The following is a 17,243-nucleotide window of genomic DNA, read 5'->3' on the forward strand; positions in this document are numbered from 1 at the left end:
AAATGATGCCTTTAGTGATCCCAATTTCTCCATACCTTGAGTCTCCATTAGCCTCGGGCAATTAATCACATTGAACAAGTTGAGCCCCTTTAATCTTGCTATCACTAGCCTCTCAAGCAATTCACTATCCCTCTCTTCCATGTCAAGGAGTTTCTTCAGCTGCACTTCAAGCCCATTGTCACATTGGACCTCCCGCAGCCGACATTTACTAAGGTTCAAAATGGCGAGATTTGTGACCTTTCCGTCGGTGACTTGACATCGTATAGATCTCATTTTTCAAGACGGGGACGAGAACCCCACCAGCGATTGCAAGTCATCACAAGTTATCTCAAGAATCCGAAGTCAAGAGAGAGAGGAGTCAAGTAAAAGCTATGATCTCAAGACCTATTGAATCTCTTATTAAAGTACAATGATAAGTCAACATATCAAATTTATAAATACAATTGAAATTGTGTAGCCATTTTTCTTTAAAAAAAAGGGATAATGGCACAAATGGTCTAGAAGTTTAGCTAATGTGTAATGTTGTCCCTGAACTTTAAATTTGTTCAATGTAGTCTTTGAATTTTAGTCCAATGTACAATATCGTTCCTAAACTTTTTATTTGTTAATGTGGCCTTCGATTTTTTGGTACATCTTTAATTTAGTCCTTGGACTATACGAAAATGTTCAATGTTATCCTTCCATTATTCACAAGGAATAACGGCGTCGTTAGCTTAGCAAGGTTCTTGGACTTATTTGATTATATGCCCAATTAGGTAGAGGGGATTCTTGTCTTTATTTTTTTTTTTAAGAATCCTTAAGAAAATCGAGGAGGGGTTTTATCAAAATATAAAATAAAATAATTAAATTGTGAATATATCATTTCCTAGAGACAATCCAGTACTGATACTGGGATGTCATCCATTATGTTTTTTTGGATGTATGTAAAATCCATATTCACTTGTCTGAATCTATGTCTGATATATTATAGTCTAATAAACTTCTCCTTTGGATGTGCATGAAATCTTATTAGAATAATTTGCATTTAGATTGAGCGTCATATCAACGATCGACATTTCGCGCTTAGCAATTAAATCTAGTTTATTGCCGTGATTATGTTTCTGGTGTTACATATGCAAATTATAGAAAGACACATCCTCATTACTTTAGGAATTCATTTGGAAGAATGTCCACTAACTTAGCGCCCAAGGCTTATGGTCAAAATGTTAATTTTACAGCATTAGGTCATTGATTATTACTATAAGTTAGAGTTATCGCGGTGCTAGTCTATGAAGATTTCTATCCGCATTGTGGCAAAGCTTAATGACTAAGAAAAGGAACAAAAATAATGTAAAGAAGAACGAGTAGTGTTTTTGAATCAACCTAGATGCTTCGTCCAAAAAATGGATAAAATTATCAAAACAGTCCTAAACCTATTACAATTGTGTCAATTCAGTTGTAAATTTTTTTTTGGCCAATTCAGTCATAAACCTTTTGTATTTGTGCTAATTCAGTCCATCCGGTCAATTTTGGCCAGCCAGCACTGACGTGGCAATTTTTTTAAATATGAATGCTTACAAATATGAATAAACGAATAATATTTTTACCGTCTATGAAAATATGTAGAAATAAATTATTGTAGATAATGAAAGCATTTTTCATTGGTTAATTATTTCAAGCCATATAAATGATCATTTTTATAAAAATATTTTTCGTGAAATAAACGGAGCCTTACAACATGAAGGCAGAGTAAATCCCTTATCCTTCAACTACCATCAAGTAGCACATGTTTGGAGGACATAAATCGGGAAAATTTTGTAGTGGTCAGCGACTCAGCGTGCAAGATCAACTTCTTTAATTTTCATAAATCAGGCAACCAATCGAAGGTCAAGCCCCTTTAATCTTTGATATCGATAGCCCCTCAAGCAGGTCACTATCCCACGCTTCCAAACCACGGAGTTTCTTCGGCAGCACTTCAAGCCCCATTATATATTGGACCTCCCTCAGTCGACATTTAAAGAGGTACAAAATGGAGAGATTTGTCGAGATGAACAAGAGCGACCTCTCCATATGAAACAAAAAATTAAAGCCATAAACTTAAAGTCGCTTCGGCAAAACATGGATATCTGGTTCCACATCCTTGTCGCCGGCCACGGGCGAGGGCCGCCAAGCCCTTGCCTGGCCAGATCTGGTGAGGGCATCGTGACCCTCGTCGGATCTGGGCGAGGGCTGCGACGCCCTTGCCCAGAGCCGGCAAGGCCTGGCGAGGGTCGGTTGGCCACCCTCGCCGGCCCCAATTTCAGAACCAGAAAAAAAAAAACATAAAAACATCATAAATTATTAAAATATTATTTTAAAATGTTCAAGTCAGAGCCACGTGGCTGTCCGGCATCCACGTTAGCGATTTCCGATCAAAATTGGTCGGATGGATTCAATTGGCAAGAAATGAAAAAGGTTTAGAACTCAATTGGTAAGAAATGAAAAAGGTTTATGACTTAATTGGCAAAGTTGAAAGGTTTAGGACTGAATTGGTAAAAGTGCAATAAGTTTAAGACTTTTTAGATAATTTTCTCCCCATCGATTGCAACTTGAAAAGAAAAGGGCAAGAGACAAGAAGACGAGACATTTCAGAAAGCGAGAAAACAAGGATCGAAAGTGAGAGGCCATTAGATGGAATACACCATTATTATTAGTTGTGAATTTCCGTGTCGTTCTTGGCTGGTCTTTGGCCACGCATTATTGGATGTTGTTTGATGAGATTCAACAAAACCAAATTACATTTTCTGTACAACCACCGTGACTTAAATCCCAAGAAAGTGAACTAGCCAATTTAGACTTCGTCTCTCAAGAGCCACGAATCTCGGATTTCAGTTTCGTCGAACGATGTAGCAATGATGCAAATTTCTTGCGAATCATATCAGATCAATACGGAGGATTGCTCTTGACTAATGAGTTGAAATATCTGAATTTAGCAGGACATTCGAAAGGTGAATGCAATGACGGGATAAAATAGAGTCGGATTGATTTGCAAAGTATGCGAACATGTGAAACTTTAATATAATGATTTATATTCAACAAGACACTCGATGGAACTAATTAGGCTATCACATCATTCGACATATCTATTTTTATCAAACTATGCCTAACACTATTTTATATAATAAAAGAGGGAAAAGAAAAGGGCAATGACATTTCCTGACTAAAAAATCTTCTTCCGCAACTTTTTCATACTCTATGTTTCAATTTTGGCTTAAACTTTTTGTTGTTTCGTGAAAATCACCAATTTTCAATCGGTAGCCAGATCTAGCTCTTATTAAATTCTCCTCCAATGATGCCGTTAGAGATTCAAATGTGTCATTTGAAGTGTACAAATGTCAAATTTGGATACCAATGAAATTCGATGCCTTTCAAGAGATATAAAAGATTTTGGTTGAAATTGAGATACGAGCTAAAGTAAATGCCTTTTATAAGGAAAAAGAAAATTTGGGTCAAAATTGAAACTCAACCTAAAATTGGAATACCCGAAAGTCATCCATTTTCTTACTCCCAAAAAAAAAAAAAAAGTAACCCATTATGATTTGTGGTGGCTAAGGGCCCGTTTGGTAACGTGCCAAACAGTGAAAATTTCTGTTCTTTTGTTCCCAAAATCAGTTTGAGAACAGAAATCCGTTTGTTTAATTTTTTGATTCTGGGCACAAATTTGCAAGAATTTGTTCTTAGAATCAGTTTTGGAACAGAATTAAGAATAAAAAAAAAGCAGCTTCTTGATTCTGGGAACAAAAATGAGAATCGATTTTTTTTTCTTCTTTTCTTGGTTTTTTATGCAGCTTCTAATGTCCGACGCAAGAGGCGCCTCGCCGAATCGGCGAGATTAAAATATTTTAATAAAAAATATTATTAATAAAAAATATTTTACCGGCCATGGCCAAAAAAATAAAAATATTATTTTACCGGCCATGCCAAGAAAGAGGAGAAGAAAAAAAGAAAAGAAAAAAAAGAAAAAAAAGAATGAAATATTAAAATATTTGAAATATTATTAATAAAAAGAAATTTTGTGCCGTTACCAAACGCATTTCTATTCTTTTTCTATTCCAGGAATGGAAATTTTGGGCCGTTACCAAACGCTTTCAAATGCTCAGAATCAGTTTCCTGGCACAAAATCAAAAAGAATTATTTCTAAGCAGAATCAATTCCCGGGCACAAAATCGTTACCATGCGCACCCTAAGTTATCATCTTTTGCCTCGAATCTTATATATAATGGTTAATAACATAAACAGTCTACGAGCTTTGATCTAATGTGTAATGTGATCCCTGAATTTTTAATTTGTTCAATATAATCCTTGAACTCTAACTTAATGTTCAATATGGTCCTTGAACTTTTAATTTGTTAAATATAGTACTTGGACTTTAAGTACATATTCAATGTAGTCCATGAACTTGAATTAACGAAATGATTACATTAAATATTTTTATATAATTCAGTGACTATTAAATATGTACCAAAAGTAAAGTTTGGGGATCACATTGCACATTAGGTTAAAGTTCAAGGATTACATTGAACATTTTAAAAATTCAGGGATTACATTAAATATTTGGCAAAAGTTCATGGATTATTTGTATCGTTTTTCCTATATAAAACAAGCAAATCGCCACTTCTTTCTCTGCAAATCTTTCATTTGTTCAAAACTCAAAAACTCAAGAGTCGCTTTGGCAAGAGATGGATCTCTGGTTCCTCGTCCTCGTCACCCTCTCCGTCGCCGCCCTCCTTAGGGCCACCGTCAACCTCCTCTCCTCCCCCACCGACAAGAGGAGCCTCTCGCCGGGCCCCCTCACCTTCCCGGTCGTCGGCAACTTCCTATGGCTCTGCAAGTCCTTGGCGGAGATCGAGCCCGTCCTCCGCTCCCTCCGCGCCCGACACGGCCCCATGGTGACCCTCCACGTCGGCCACCGCCCCGCCGTCTTCGTCTCCTCACCGGCCCTCGCCCACCAGGCTCTCGTCCACCGCGGCGCAGTCTTCGCCGACCGCCCGCCGCCCCTCGTCGCCGACCGCGTCCTCTCCGCCAACCAGCACAACATCAGCTCCTCCTCCTACGGCCCTACCTGGCGCCTCCTCCGCCGGAACCTCACGGCGGAGATCCTCCATCCCTCGCGCCTCCGCTCCTACTCCCGCGCCCGCGCGTGGGTTCTCGACATCCTCGTGACGGAGCTCAAGTCCCAGCCAGGCGGCGTCGTCCGGGTCGTCGACCACTTCCATTACGCCATGTTCTGTTTGCTGGTCCTCATGTGCTTCGGAGACAGGCTAGAGGAGCAGCAGATTAAGCAGATTGAGGAGGTTCAGACACGGTTGCTTCTGGGTCTGCGGCGGTTCAACGTGCTCAACATCTGGCTGCGGGTGAGCAAGCTCCTGCTCCGGAAGCGGTGGAAGGAGTTCTACGAGCTCATCGAATATCGGAATCGCGTCCTCGTCCCGCTCATCAGAGCTCGATCCAAGGCCAAGCGAGAGCAACTGAACAAAGCCAAGGAGGACGGGAATGACGGCGACTGGATCGTGTCGTACGTGGACACGCTCCTGGACCTGGAGCTGCCGGAGGAGAAGAGGAAGCTGGAGGAGGACGAAATGGTGAGCCTCTGCTCAGAGTTCCTCAACGCCGGCACCGACACGACGTCCACGGCGCTGCAGTGGATCATGGCCAACCTGGTGAAGTACCCAGAAATCCAAGAGAGGCTCTACGATGAAATCAAATCAGTCGTGGGACAAGGGGCGGAGCAAGTGAAGGAGGAGGATTTGCAGAAGATGGGCTACCTGAAGGCGGTGGTGCTGGAGGGGCTGCGCCGCCACCCACCGGGGCACTTCGTGCTGCCGCACGCGGTGACGGAAGACACGGAGCTGGGCGGGTACGTGATTCCCAAGGACGGGACCATCAACTTCACGGTGGCGGAGATGGGTTGGGACCCGAAAGTCTGGGAGGACCCGATGTCCTTCAAGCCTGAGAGGTTCTTGAATTACGGCGGCGGCGACGGCGGAGAAGCGGGCGGGTTCGATATAACGGGGAGCAGGGAGATAAGGATGATGCCGTTTGGGGCAGGGAGGAGGATGTGTCCCGCGTCCGGGCTTGCGATACTGCACCTGGAGTACTTCGTGGCGAACTTGGTGTGGCTGTTCCGATGGCAGACGGTGGCCGGCGAGGAGGTGGACCTGTCGGAGAAGCAGGAGTTCACCATAGTGATGAAGAACCCTTTGAGGGCTCAGATTTGTCCCCGGAATTTGGGCACCTGAACTTGGGAAAATGTCTGTATATAATTAGACTTGGCAGGCGAACCTATGCTTCTGTGCTTGGAGAACCCCCGAGGTGTTTGCGAAAATTCCTGAAAGAGGCATGCTTTCCAAGTTAAATTCTCTCTTTGTTAGTAGCGTTGGTCCTCTCCTATTCTTTTGTTAAAAATGAAATTAACTGACTTGTAAAAGAAATAGCATCCGATTGAGTCTTCTGCCCCCATTCATCTTCTGGGAATTGTAATAATAAGTACTGTCAAAAATAAAAACTATGAGTCCGGTTCATTGGTTTGGTTTGCACCTAAAACTGGACTGATTATCGCCGATTTCAAATTTTAGGAATTGGGAGCTACCTAAAACCTGTCGGTTTGGTCATGTTCCGTTCCCGAGTTGGAACCGGATCTGTGCATACCCCAAACTTCATCCTCTTCTTTCATAGTTGCCGCCACTTTCCCCGCCATCCCCATCAGGGTTCCACTTCGACGCGAGCAGGTTTCAAGTGTCCCATTTCATAGCCTCGCGAATTTGGACTTTCCTACTGGATCAGAGACATTCATGGACCCATTGATCATTATTTTTCATAAAGTATATAGAGATTTTATAATGTAATCCAATCACATGTTCTATACATCTTACTTGACCCTGATTAATAAAATCGTTCTTTGAGAGCCATCTAAGGGAAGAACAGGCAGACTCCTTCAAGTGATGGAAAAGCGTGCGGTTCCCCCGTTGAAGAGTAATTATTCCTTCCCTCTCATTTTCGTGAACCCAAAACCATCAACAAACCCGATCATACTTCTATATACTAAAAGGCGAATAGATTTGGATAAACCTTGAAGCTATGTTAGTTTTTTGGAAAATGAATGATTTCAGAAATGTTTTCATAAAAATGACTGCTTGTATCGCTCACAAAGATGAATGGACGGAAAATATTTAGACATGAATTGTGTAGAGAATGAAAGCATTTTCAATGGACTGATTATTTTAGGCGATACAAACGATTATTTTTAGAAAAATGTCTTCCAAATGATTCATTTTCAGCGAAACAAACGGGGCCCGAGTCAATAACCCAACTCTTGTTAATCAGTATTATCCCAATCTAACGACAATCTAACGTTGCTCTCTAATCTATACGTCCCCGTCTTTGTCGAGGAGAGTAGTTCGAGCATCATACTTACCACGTAGTCATGTCTGTAACTATGCCATTAACGACAAGACATCTCGTGATTTAATGGAATCGGTCTTTCTAAGTTTCATCGCATAGTTTCGACATCTTTTACGCCATGGTTCTATATAGGCATAAGAGCCTCCTTCTTAATCTACATATGTAAGATTGATAAGTGATGCCTTCATTCTGTGCGTTTTATCCTCGCGGAGAGCCTTCCTTGGTCCAGGTTTCTCCTGTGATAAATCCTATTTAATTGAAATTTAAATTTCATTCATTTTCATGGAAAATAAATAATTTGAAAAATATTTACCTAGCCAAAATCAATCGTATCACTTGAAATAATAATCAAGCAATTAAAAATGCTTTCATTATTGACAACAATGAAAATATATTTTGATCATTCATTTTTATAAGCGATACAAGTCACTGTATTTTAAAAAAATAACTTTTAAATCGTTTCTTTTTGCGAAACAATCGCACTCTTGTATAGCTTGTGCAACCGCAGCACGACACTTGCAATTTGACAGCTTTCGCATAGCGTAATGCCAATGCTATTATTAATTTATTACCAAGAGTCTACCTCAAATCGATAAATGACTAATCAAATTCAATTTCTTTTTTCTATTAAAAGGCCCGCACCCATAATATACAATTCCGAAATTTTTTTTTATTCAATTTCTTTTTCCTATTACTTGTTACTTAAATTAAGTAATAAGAATTATTTGGGATTACTTATGTTATGAGTGCTCAGGTTCTCGTTTGTTAGACCCCAAACGGTTCCATCCTTATCTGCAAAGTGCTAATTTGGTCAAACCTCAAAGGTCGCTCCGGCGAAAGATGGATCTCTGGTTCGTCGTCGTCGTCGCCCTCTCCGTCGCTGCCCTCCTCAGGGCAGCCGTCAACCTCCTCTCCTCCGCCTCCAAGAGGAAGAGCCTCCCGCCGGGCCCCCTCACCTTTCCGGTCATCGGCAACTTCCTATGGCTCTGCAAGTCCTTCTCGGAGCTCGAGCCCATCCTCCGTTCCCTCCACACCCGCCACGGCCCGATGGTCACCCTCCACGTCGGCCCCCGCCCTGCCGTCTTCGTCTCCTCCCGGGCACTCGCCCTCGAGGCCCTCGTCCACCGCGGCGCCGTCTTCGCCGACCGCCCGCCGCCCCCGGCCACCATGCGCGTCATCTCCGCCAACCAGCACAACATCAACTCCTCCTCCTACGGCCCCACCTGGCGCCTACTCCGCCGCAACCTCACGGCGGAGATCCTCCATCCCTCCCGCGTCCGGTCCTACTCCCGCGCCCGCGCGTGGGTCCTCGACATCCTCGTGGGGGAGCTCAAGTCCCAGCCTGGCGGTGTCGTCCGGGTCGTCGACCACTTCCAGTACGCCATGTTCTGCTTGCTGGTCCTCATGTGCTTCGGAGACAGGCTCGAAGAGAAGCAGATTAAGGAGATCGAGGATGTTCAGCGAAAATTGCTGCTGGATCTGCGGCGGTTCAACGTGCTCAATTTCTGGCCGCGGCTGACCAAGCTCGTGCTCCGGAAGCGGTGGAAGGAGTTCTACGAGCTCTACGAGAATCGGAAGCGCGTCCTCGTCCCTCTCATCAGAGCTCGATCCAAGGCCAAGCGAGAGCAGCTCAGCAAAGCCAAGGAGGACGGGAATGACGGCGACGGCGATTGGATCTTATCGTACGTGGACACGCTCCTGGACCTGGAGCTGCCGGAGGAGAAGAGGAAGCTGGAGGAGGGCGAGATAATGAGCCTCTGCAATGAGTTCCTCAACGCCGGCACCGACACGACGTCCACGGCACTGCAGTGGATCATGGCCAACTTGGTCAAGTACCCAGAAATCCAAGAGAGGCTCTACGATGAAATCAAATCAGTCGTGGGACACGGGGCGGAGCAAGTGAAGGAGGAGGACCTGCAGAGGATGGGATACCTGAAGGCGGTGGTGCTGGAGGGGCTGCGCCGCCACCCGCCGGTGCACTTCGTGGTGCCGCACGCGGTGACGGAGGACGCGGAGTTGGGCGGGTACGTGATCCCCAAGGACGGGAGCATCAACTTCATGGTGGCGGAGATGGGTTGGGACCCGGAAGTCTGGGAGGACCCGATGGCGTTCAAGCCCGAGAGGTTCTTGAACTGCGAAGAAGAAGCTGGGGGGTTCGACATCACGGGGAGCAGGGAGATCAAGATGATGCCTTTCGGGGTGGGGAGGAGGATCTGTCCCGGATACGGGCTTGCCATGCTGCACTTGGAGTACTTCGTGGCGAACTTGGTGTGGCTGTTCCAGTGGAGGTCAGTGGCGGGCGAGGAGGTGGACCTGTCGGAAAAGCAGGAGTTCACCATAGTGATGAAAACCCCTTTGAGAGCTCAGATAAGTCCACGGAATTCGGGCACCTGAATTTGGGAACATGTATCTATGTAGACTGTTGCCTTCTCAATAAAATTCCCATTAATGAACACTCTTCTTCTGCTCTTTGCGGTGTATGTAATTAGACTTGGGCAGGTGAAGCCTAGGCTTCTTTACTTGGGAACCGCCGAGGTGTTTGCGAAAATTCCTGCAAGTTAAAACTCGCACACAAACTGCACCCACCCCGGGTGGGCCACCCGTTGATGCCCAATATTGATCCAGACAGTGCATGTGAAGCTTCTGTAGCCGCCACTGCGATTCCGATGTCATGCCATTGTCAAACACTAGTCACCGTTTGACGTAAACCGTAGTAGTAATATCTCTTCATAATCATCGATATTTATCCCTAATTATAAGCACTGGTCCTCCAATATCCTGTGTTGAAAAAGGGGAGGAAGAAAAAGAAATAGCATTTTTACTCAATTTATTTCGCAAAAAATATGATATTTTTCGAAAATATTTTTAGGAAATCATTTTTCACGAAAATGATAATATTTTCTGGTATTTGCTAAAACTTGAAAATGAATTAGAAATTTTTTTTCGTCATTTGATATGGAAAATCTAATTTGATTTTTTTAAATAGACATACACTATTCAGATGCTAGTAACTTGTGCATGGGCAGTCGGGGATTGGGTAGGAACACTAGAATCTTGGGTTCAGCTTCAATGAACACCGACCCGGGCACTGGGATAGAGGCACGAGCACCTAGGTCCCGAGCCCGACCTCAATAGACTTAGGCACGGCCTTTGTAGACTCAGACATGGCCTTTGTGGACTCGGGCATGGTGTTGTGGATCCGAGCTCGAATACTGGGATCCCGCGCTAGACCTTTATGGACCCAAGCTTGGATGTCGAGATATTGAGCACAGGCACCAGGGCTTCGAGTCCGGCCTTAATGGACCCGAGCACGAACACTAGGATCTCGGGCTTGGCCTCGATGGACTCGAGCAAGGGTGCGGGAGACCCGAGCACATGCATTGGGGTCATAAGCCTTGATGGACTCGGGGCCGGGTGCTTGAGACCCAACCCTAGACGCTGGGCACTAGAGAACCCGCATTGTAGTTTCCATACATAAATGTAGAATTTCGGGTCTAAGTGCTGATGTCTAGTCATATCTTGAAAAATGATTTCTGAATTTTTAAAGAAAAAATTATTTTCCTAAATTTAAGTATAAATTAAAAAATATATATATTTACTGACTCATTTTTTTAAGAGAATCAAACGTCGAAAAATGAGGTTCCGAAACAAAAGGAGTATAGACTTGGCAGGTGTACTCGTGCCGCTATAAGCCGGCAAATTTGTCCTTTCCCGCGTTAATCGGTTGTTTCGGGCCGAGCAAATTGAAAGTAGTTTATTGCTGCAGTCATCGTTTTCGACGTTACGTACGCAAATCATGGAAATGCACGACCCTTATTACTTGAGCAATTTCATTTGGAAGCACGTGTCGGAGATTCATTCACGAAGGTAGCGTCCAAGGCTCCCTCGAGAAAAATGTTGGATCTTATTGCATCATTAGGTCATTCATTTACTTTAATTTTTCATACTAGTTGGAGTCATCGTGTTAATAGAGTAATAGTCCACGAAGATTTTCTATGCGGATGCTGACACGTGAGACGTGACATGCCTTAATGACTAGGAATAGGATCGGAAACAATATACAGAAAATATGCAAGTCCGATAACATTCGGTCAAATGATGTGTTTCGAATTTCAAAATCGATGCCCGTGATTCATTGGTGCATCTCGTTTTCTTGAATAATTATATGTCATGAATAAAATTCAATGTCCGGCAAAAAAAGTAATTATTATTCATTTTGGTTAAGCTTAAAATCTTAAATTTAAAAAATTAATATTACCTACTTGGAACATTTTAAGTGTTTATGAAGGCGGGTGAAATCCATCGTACTTTAACAGTCGAATGGCAGGTATCTAGATGACGTGGATAGGGCGAATTTTCGTAGTGAATAATGTGCGAGATTCAATCTACGTCGCTTCTTTGATTCAAATAAATTAGGCAATCTTTTTGAGGAATCGCATTTGTAAATTAACAATGCCTCTAGCGATTTCAATTTCTCCATATCTTGTCGAGTCTCCATTAGTCCCGGTCAATTAAACACGCTCAGTCCGGGGAGCTCCTTCGATCTTGATACAGACAGCTTCTCAAACAATTCACTTCCCTCACATCCAAACTATGAAGTTTCTTCTGCTGCTGTCTAAGCACATCATCGAATGTGACCTCCCTCAGCCGGCATTGACAAATGCACAAAATGGACAGATTTGTCAAGTTGAAAAAAAGTGATCTTTCTAGACATGGTATAAAGCCAATTTTTCAAGACTAGACGGAAGCCCCATCCAAGATTGGAAGTCAATACAAGTTATCTCAATAATCCTCGAGAAAGAGCAGCCAAGTAAAAGTTATCATAATAAATTCAGAGATACCTATTTGATTTATTATTAAAGTACAATAAAAAGTAAAAATAGTAACATATCTAATTTATAAATTGAAGTAAAACTTATTTGATCAAGTAAAATAAATTGTAGCTTATAATTGCGTTCTTAATTGGAAAAGTGCCATCGAAATAAAAGTAAAATTATTAAAATGGCACGTCTTATTCTATTAAAATGGCATGTCTTACTAATTTGAGGTTGGTTAAAAAAATAAAAATGAAGTATAATGTGAAGCAAGACAAAAGGACAAAAAAATATCAAAAGGTTTTGTTTTTTTGGTTGAAAAAAAATCAAAAGGTTAGGTTTATATTTTAGTGCAATTGTCTAAAAAAATTCGAGAAAGCTTTTACTTACTAAAGCTTCATTTGTTTCGTAAAAAATGAATGATTTAAAAATATTTTTATAAATATGATCACTTATAAATATGAACGAACGAAAAATATTTTCACCGTCTATAAAAATATGTAAAAATCAATTGTTATTAATCTTGACATCGATAGCCTCTCAAGCAATTGACCATCCCACGCTTCCAAACCACGGAGTTTCTTCGGCAGCACTTCAAGCCCCGATTATATTATATATTGGACCTCCATCAGTCGACATTTACAAAGGTACAAAATGGAGAGATTTGTCAAGATGAACAAGAGCGACCTCTCCACCGGTGACTAGGTCGTCATTCAATTTCCAATCTCCAATCTTGTATGAACAAGAGCGACCTTTCGGCAAAACATGGATCTCTGGTTCCTCATCCTCGTCGCCCTCTCCGTCGCCGCCCTCGTCCGAGCCACCGTCAACCTCCTCTCTCCCGCCGCCGACAAGAAGAGCCTCCCGCCGGGCCCCCTCACCTTCCCGGTCGTCGGCAACTTGCTATGGCTCCGCAAGTCCACCTCGAAGCTCGAGCCCGTCCTCCGCTCTCTCCATGCCCGCCTCGGCCCCATGGTCACCGTCCACATCGGCCCCCGTCCCGCGGTCTTCGTCTCCTCCCGGGCACTCGCCCACGAGGCCCTCGTCCACCGCGGCGCCGTCTTCGCCGACCGCCCGCCGCCCCTGCCCATCCGCCGCATCCTCACCTCCAACCAGCACGACATCAACTCCTCCTCCTACGGCCCCAACTGGCGCCTACTCCGCCGGAACCTCACGGCGGAGATACTCCATCCCTCCCGCGTCCGGTCCTACTCCGGCGCCCGCGCGTGGGTCCTGGACATCCTTGTGGCGGAGCTCAAGTCCCAGCCAGGAGGCGTCGTCCGCGTCGTCGACCACTTCCGGCACGCCATGTTCTGCTTGCTGGTCCTCATGTGCTTCGGAGACAGGCTCGAGGAGAAGCAGATCAAGCAGATCGAGGAGGTTGAGCGACAGTTGTTTCTGGGTGCGGGGCGGTTCAACTTGCTCAGTTTCTGGCCGCGGCTGACCAAGCTCGTCCTCCGGAAGCGGTGGAAGGAGTTCTACGAGCTCTACGAGAATCTGAAGCGCGTCCTCGTCCCGCTCATCAGAGCTCGATCCAAGGCCAAGCGAGAGCAGCTCAGCAAAGCCAAGGAGGACGGGAATGACGGCGACGGCGATTGGATCTTGTCGTATGTGGACACGCTCCTGGACCTGGAGCTGCCGGAGGAGAAGAGGAAGCTGGAGGAGGACGAGATAATGAGCCTCTGCAATGAGTTCCTCACCGCTGGCACCGACACGACGTCCACGGCACTGCAGTGGATCATGGCCAACTTGGTCAAGTACCCAGAAATCCAAGAGAGGCTCTACGATGAAATCAAATCAGTCGTGGGACACGGGGCGGAGCAAGTGAAGGAGGAGGACCTGCAGAGGATGGGTTACCTGAAGGCGGTGGTGCTGGAGGGGCTGCGCCGCCACCCGCCGACGCACTTCGTGGTGCCGCACGCGGTGACGGAGGACGCGGAGCTGGGCGGGTACGTGATCCCCAAGGACGGGAGCATCAACTTCATGGTGGCGGAGATGGGTTGGGACCCGGAAGTCTGGGAGGACCCGATGGCGTTCAAACCCGAGAGGTTCTTGAACTGCGAAGAAGAAGCTGGGGGGTTCGACATCACGGGGAGCAGGGAGATCAAGATGATGCCTTTCGGGGTGGGGAGGAGGATCTGTCCCGGATACGGGCTTGCCATGCTGCACTTGGAGTACTTCGTGGCGAACTTGGTGTGGCTGTTCCGGTGGCAGACGGCGGCGGGCGAGGAGGTAGACCTGTCGGAAAAGCAGGAGCTCACCTTAGTGCTCGTGATGAAAAGCCCTTTGAGAGCTCAGATAAGTCCCCGGAATTCGGGCACCTGAATTTGGGAACATGTATCTATGTAGACTGTTGCTTTCTCAATAAAAAATTTCCATTAATGAACACTCTTCTTCTGCTCTCTGTGATGTATGTGATTAGACTTAGGCAGGTGAAACCTGTGCTTCTTTACTTGGGAACCCCCGAGGTGTTTGCGAAAATTCCTGAAAGTTAAAACTCGCACGTGAACTGCACCCACCCGTTGATGCCCAATATTGATCAAGACAGTGCACGTGAAGCTTCTCTTACCACCACTGCGTATCCGATGTCATGCCATTGTCAAACACTACTCACCATTTCAACTAAACCGTAGTAGTTTCCACCAAAAAAAAAAAAACTAAACCGTAGTAGTAATATCTCTTCATAATCATCGATATTTATCCCTAATTACAAGCACTGGTCCTCCCATATCCTGTGTTAAAAAAGGGGAGGAAGAAAAAGAAATAACATTTATATAGTCTGTTTGTTTAACGGAAAATTTGACTTTTTTAAAAATATTTTTCAGGAAGTCAATGACACTGTTTTCCAGTGTTTGGCTAAAATTTGAAAATAAACCGGCAAATTTTCGGTCATGTGATATGAAAAATCTGATTTGATTTTCCTAAATAGACATACACTATTTGGACGCTAGCAACTTGCGCATGGGTAATCTTAAATTCAAAAAATAATATTACCTACTTAGAACATTTTAAGTGTTTATGAAGGCGGCTAAAATCCGGCATACTTCAACCGTTGAATGGCAGGTAGCTAGATGATGTAGGGCCTGTTTGGTTCAACTTTGAAAATGCTATTTGGGGGAATGTAAATACCTTTGGGTGAAAGTCCATTGGGGAAATGCAAATGGTGTTTGGTAAAAATATTTTGTAAAGCTACTTTGGCCAAAATATAGTGTTTGGTGAATTTTTTTTGCAAATGGACTTTAAGAATTATCTTATTTATTAAAAAAACAAACTAACTTACCCATCGCCGGAGCCGGCTGCCGGCGAGATAGACCTGGCGTCGGCGGCTGTCACCCGAGGTTGGGCGACCCCCGGCGAGCCAGATCTGCCGCCGCGGGCGGTCGCCCGAGGCCAGGCTACCCTTGGCGGGGGTCGCACGACCTAGGTGACCCTCGGCGGGGGTCGCACGACCCCGGGCGACGGCCGCGAGGTCGCGCGACCTCGAGGCGGGGCACGAGGTCGCGCGACCTCGGCGGCGGCCCCTGGGTCGCGCGACCCAGCCGGCGGCGCTGGGCGGTCGCGCGACCTCCGGCGGCCGTCGCACGGGTCGTGCGACCTCGCCGGCCTCTCGCCGGCGCGATCCAGTGCCGGTCGCCCTCCCTCGTCGAAGAAGATGAATAGTGACGCATGAACAGTAGCATTTGGCAAAGGCTGAATGCCCAAGGCTGGTCCGGACCAGCTTTGGGCTTTCAGCATTTGGAATGCTAGCATTGGCCAAATGCTAGGCCAAATGCTGAACCAAACACCCCAGCATTTTGGGAAGGGGCTTTCGAGGCTCAAAGCCCCTTCCCAAAGCTGAACCAAACACCCCCGTAGATAGAGCGAATTTTCGTAGTGAATAATGTGCGAGATTCAATCTACGCCGCTTCTTCAAGTCTAATAAATTAGGCAACCTTTTTTAAGGAATCGCATCTGTGAATTAACAATGCATATAGCGATTTCAATTTCTCCATATCTTGTCGAGTCTTTATTAGTCCGGTCAATTAAACACGCTCAACCCGTGGAGCTTCTTCAATCTTGATTCGGACAGCTTCCCAAACAATTCACTATCCCTCACATCCAAACTACGGAGTTTCTACGGCTGTGGTCCAAGCACATCATCAAATTCGACCTCCCTCGTTGACAAAGGTACAAATTGGACAAATAATTTTTTTTTCAGACAAAATGGATAAATTTGTCAAGTTGGAAAAGGGTGATCTTTCTAGACATGGTATAAAGCCAATTTTTCAAGACTAGACGGAAGCTCAATCAGAGAATGGGATGTTAGTGGTCTGTCCTAAGAATCAATCAAGGTTGATACTCTAATATTAGTTGTGGATTAGGTTGTGTCGGAAAACCGATCTTCACTATACTTAGGTAGTCATAATGTCTTGCTAGAGACCGCTTATGACTTGTGGGCCAAAAGAGTTTTGGGCACATTGCTAATGTTTAGTGAACCTACAGGGTCGCACACAATAGCGAACGGACTTAATATTGTCTGTGCGCCTTGATCTACTTAAGAAGTAGATTTTAATTTATTCTCCTATTTAAATTATCTATGCGGTCGTGCGCGTTATGAGATAACGATTAAACGTACGATTGAAGGTGGACGGTTTGGCGGGCCCAAATAGCCCGGCCCACTTCTTTTAATTCCGCTAGATAATGAGGCTGTATAAATAGATAGAGAATCATTCTCTGTCTAGGGTTTTTCGATAGAGTATCGAAAATCAAAAGGCGTTCAAGAAAAGGAACTTCAAGATCTTTCGCTAGCACGTGGATCGTTGGAGAATTCCGTTCGTGTGTGTGGATACCGGTAGAGGCGCAACACTTGGGGCGCTTATCCAGACACAATCAGTTGCTGATTTATCTTCGATCTGTAAAAGGTACGTATCGAAATTCATTTTCGATTTCAATATACACATGGATCCTGTCTAGGGTTCTATATTCCGCTGCGTTGTTTTCGTTGATGAACCCAACAGTGGTATCAGAGCT

The 17,243-nt window shown here is 44.8% G+C and overlaps 4 protein-coding genes across 4 annotated transcripts in view; all 4 read left to right on the forward strand.

Annotated features, from left to right (window-relative positions):
• LOC130138309 (cytochrome P450 89A2-like) overlaps positions 1–6,526 on the forward strand; it is a 62,263-nt gene extending 55,737 nt beyond the window's left edge. The window contains exon 2 of the mRNA XM_056311985.1: positions 6,354–6,526. The gene's annotated coding sequence lies outside the window, so the exon portion shown is untranslated. The remainder of the gene's footprint in view (positions 1–6,353) is intronic.
• On the forward strand, positions 4,621–6,526 carry LOC115667687 (cytochrome P450 89A2-like). The gene has a single exon (XM_030589237.2). The coding sequence runs from the start codon at positions 4,698–4,700 to the stop codon at positions 6,255–6,257; it is 1,560 nt and encodes a 519-aa protein (XP_030445097.2). The 5' UTR covers positions 4,621–4,697; the 3' UTR covers positions 6,258–6,526.
• Positions 6,527–8,046: 1,520 nt separating this feature from the next.
• Positions 8,047–9,874, forward strand: LOC115667686 (cytochrome P450 89A2-like). The gene has a single exon (XM_030589236.2). It carries the CDS (start codon positions 8,260–8,262, stop codon positions 9,811–9,813), a length of 1,554 nt encoding a protein of 517 aa, XP_030445096.2. The 5' UTR covers positions 8,047–8,259; the 3' UTR covers positions 9,814–9,874.
• Positions 9,875–12,865: 2,991 nt separating this feature from the next.
• Positions 12,866–14,619, forward strand: LOC130138299 (cytochrome P450 89A2-like). Its single transcript, XM_056311960.1, has one exon. The coding sequence runs from the start codon at positions 12,999–13,001 to the stop codon at positions 14,556–14,558; it is 1,560 nt and encodes a 519-aa protein (XP_056167935.1). The 5' UTR covers positions 12,866–12,998; the 3' UTR covers positions 14,559–14,619.
• The last annotated feature ends 2,624 nt before the right edge of the window (positions 14,620–17,243 follow it).

This window comes from Syzygium oleosum, unplaced genomic scaffold (genome assembly GCF_021117445.2).
Source record: "Syzygium oleosum isolate NSW1041296 unplaced genomic scaffold, Sole_v2.1 Sole_v2.01, whole genome shotgun sequence".
NCBI lineage: Eukaryota > Viridiplantae > Streptophyta > Magnoliopsida > Myrtales > Myrtaceae > Syzygium > Syzygium oleosum.

Coding starts and splice junctions, on each gene's coding strand:
- LOC115667686 (XM_030589236.2), top strand. CDS start 8,260: ATGGATCTCTGGTTCGTCGTCGTCGTCGCCCTCTCCGTCGCTGCCCTC.
- LOC130138299 (XM_056311960.1), top strand. CDS start 12,999: ATGGATCTCTGGTTCCTCATCCTCGTCGCCCTCTCCGTCGCCGCCCTC.
- LOC115667687 (XM_030589237.2), top strand. CDS start 4,698: ATGGATCTCTGGTTCCTCGTCCTCGTCACCCTCTCCGTCGCCGCCCTC.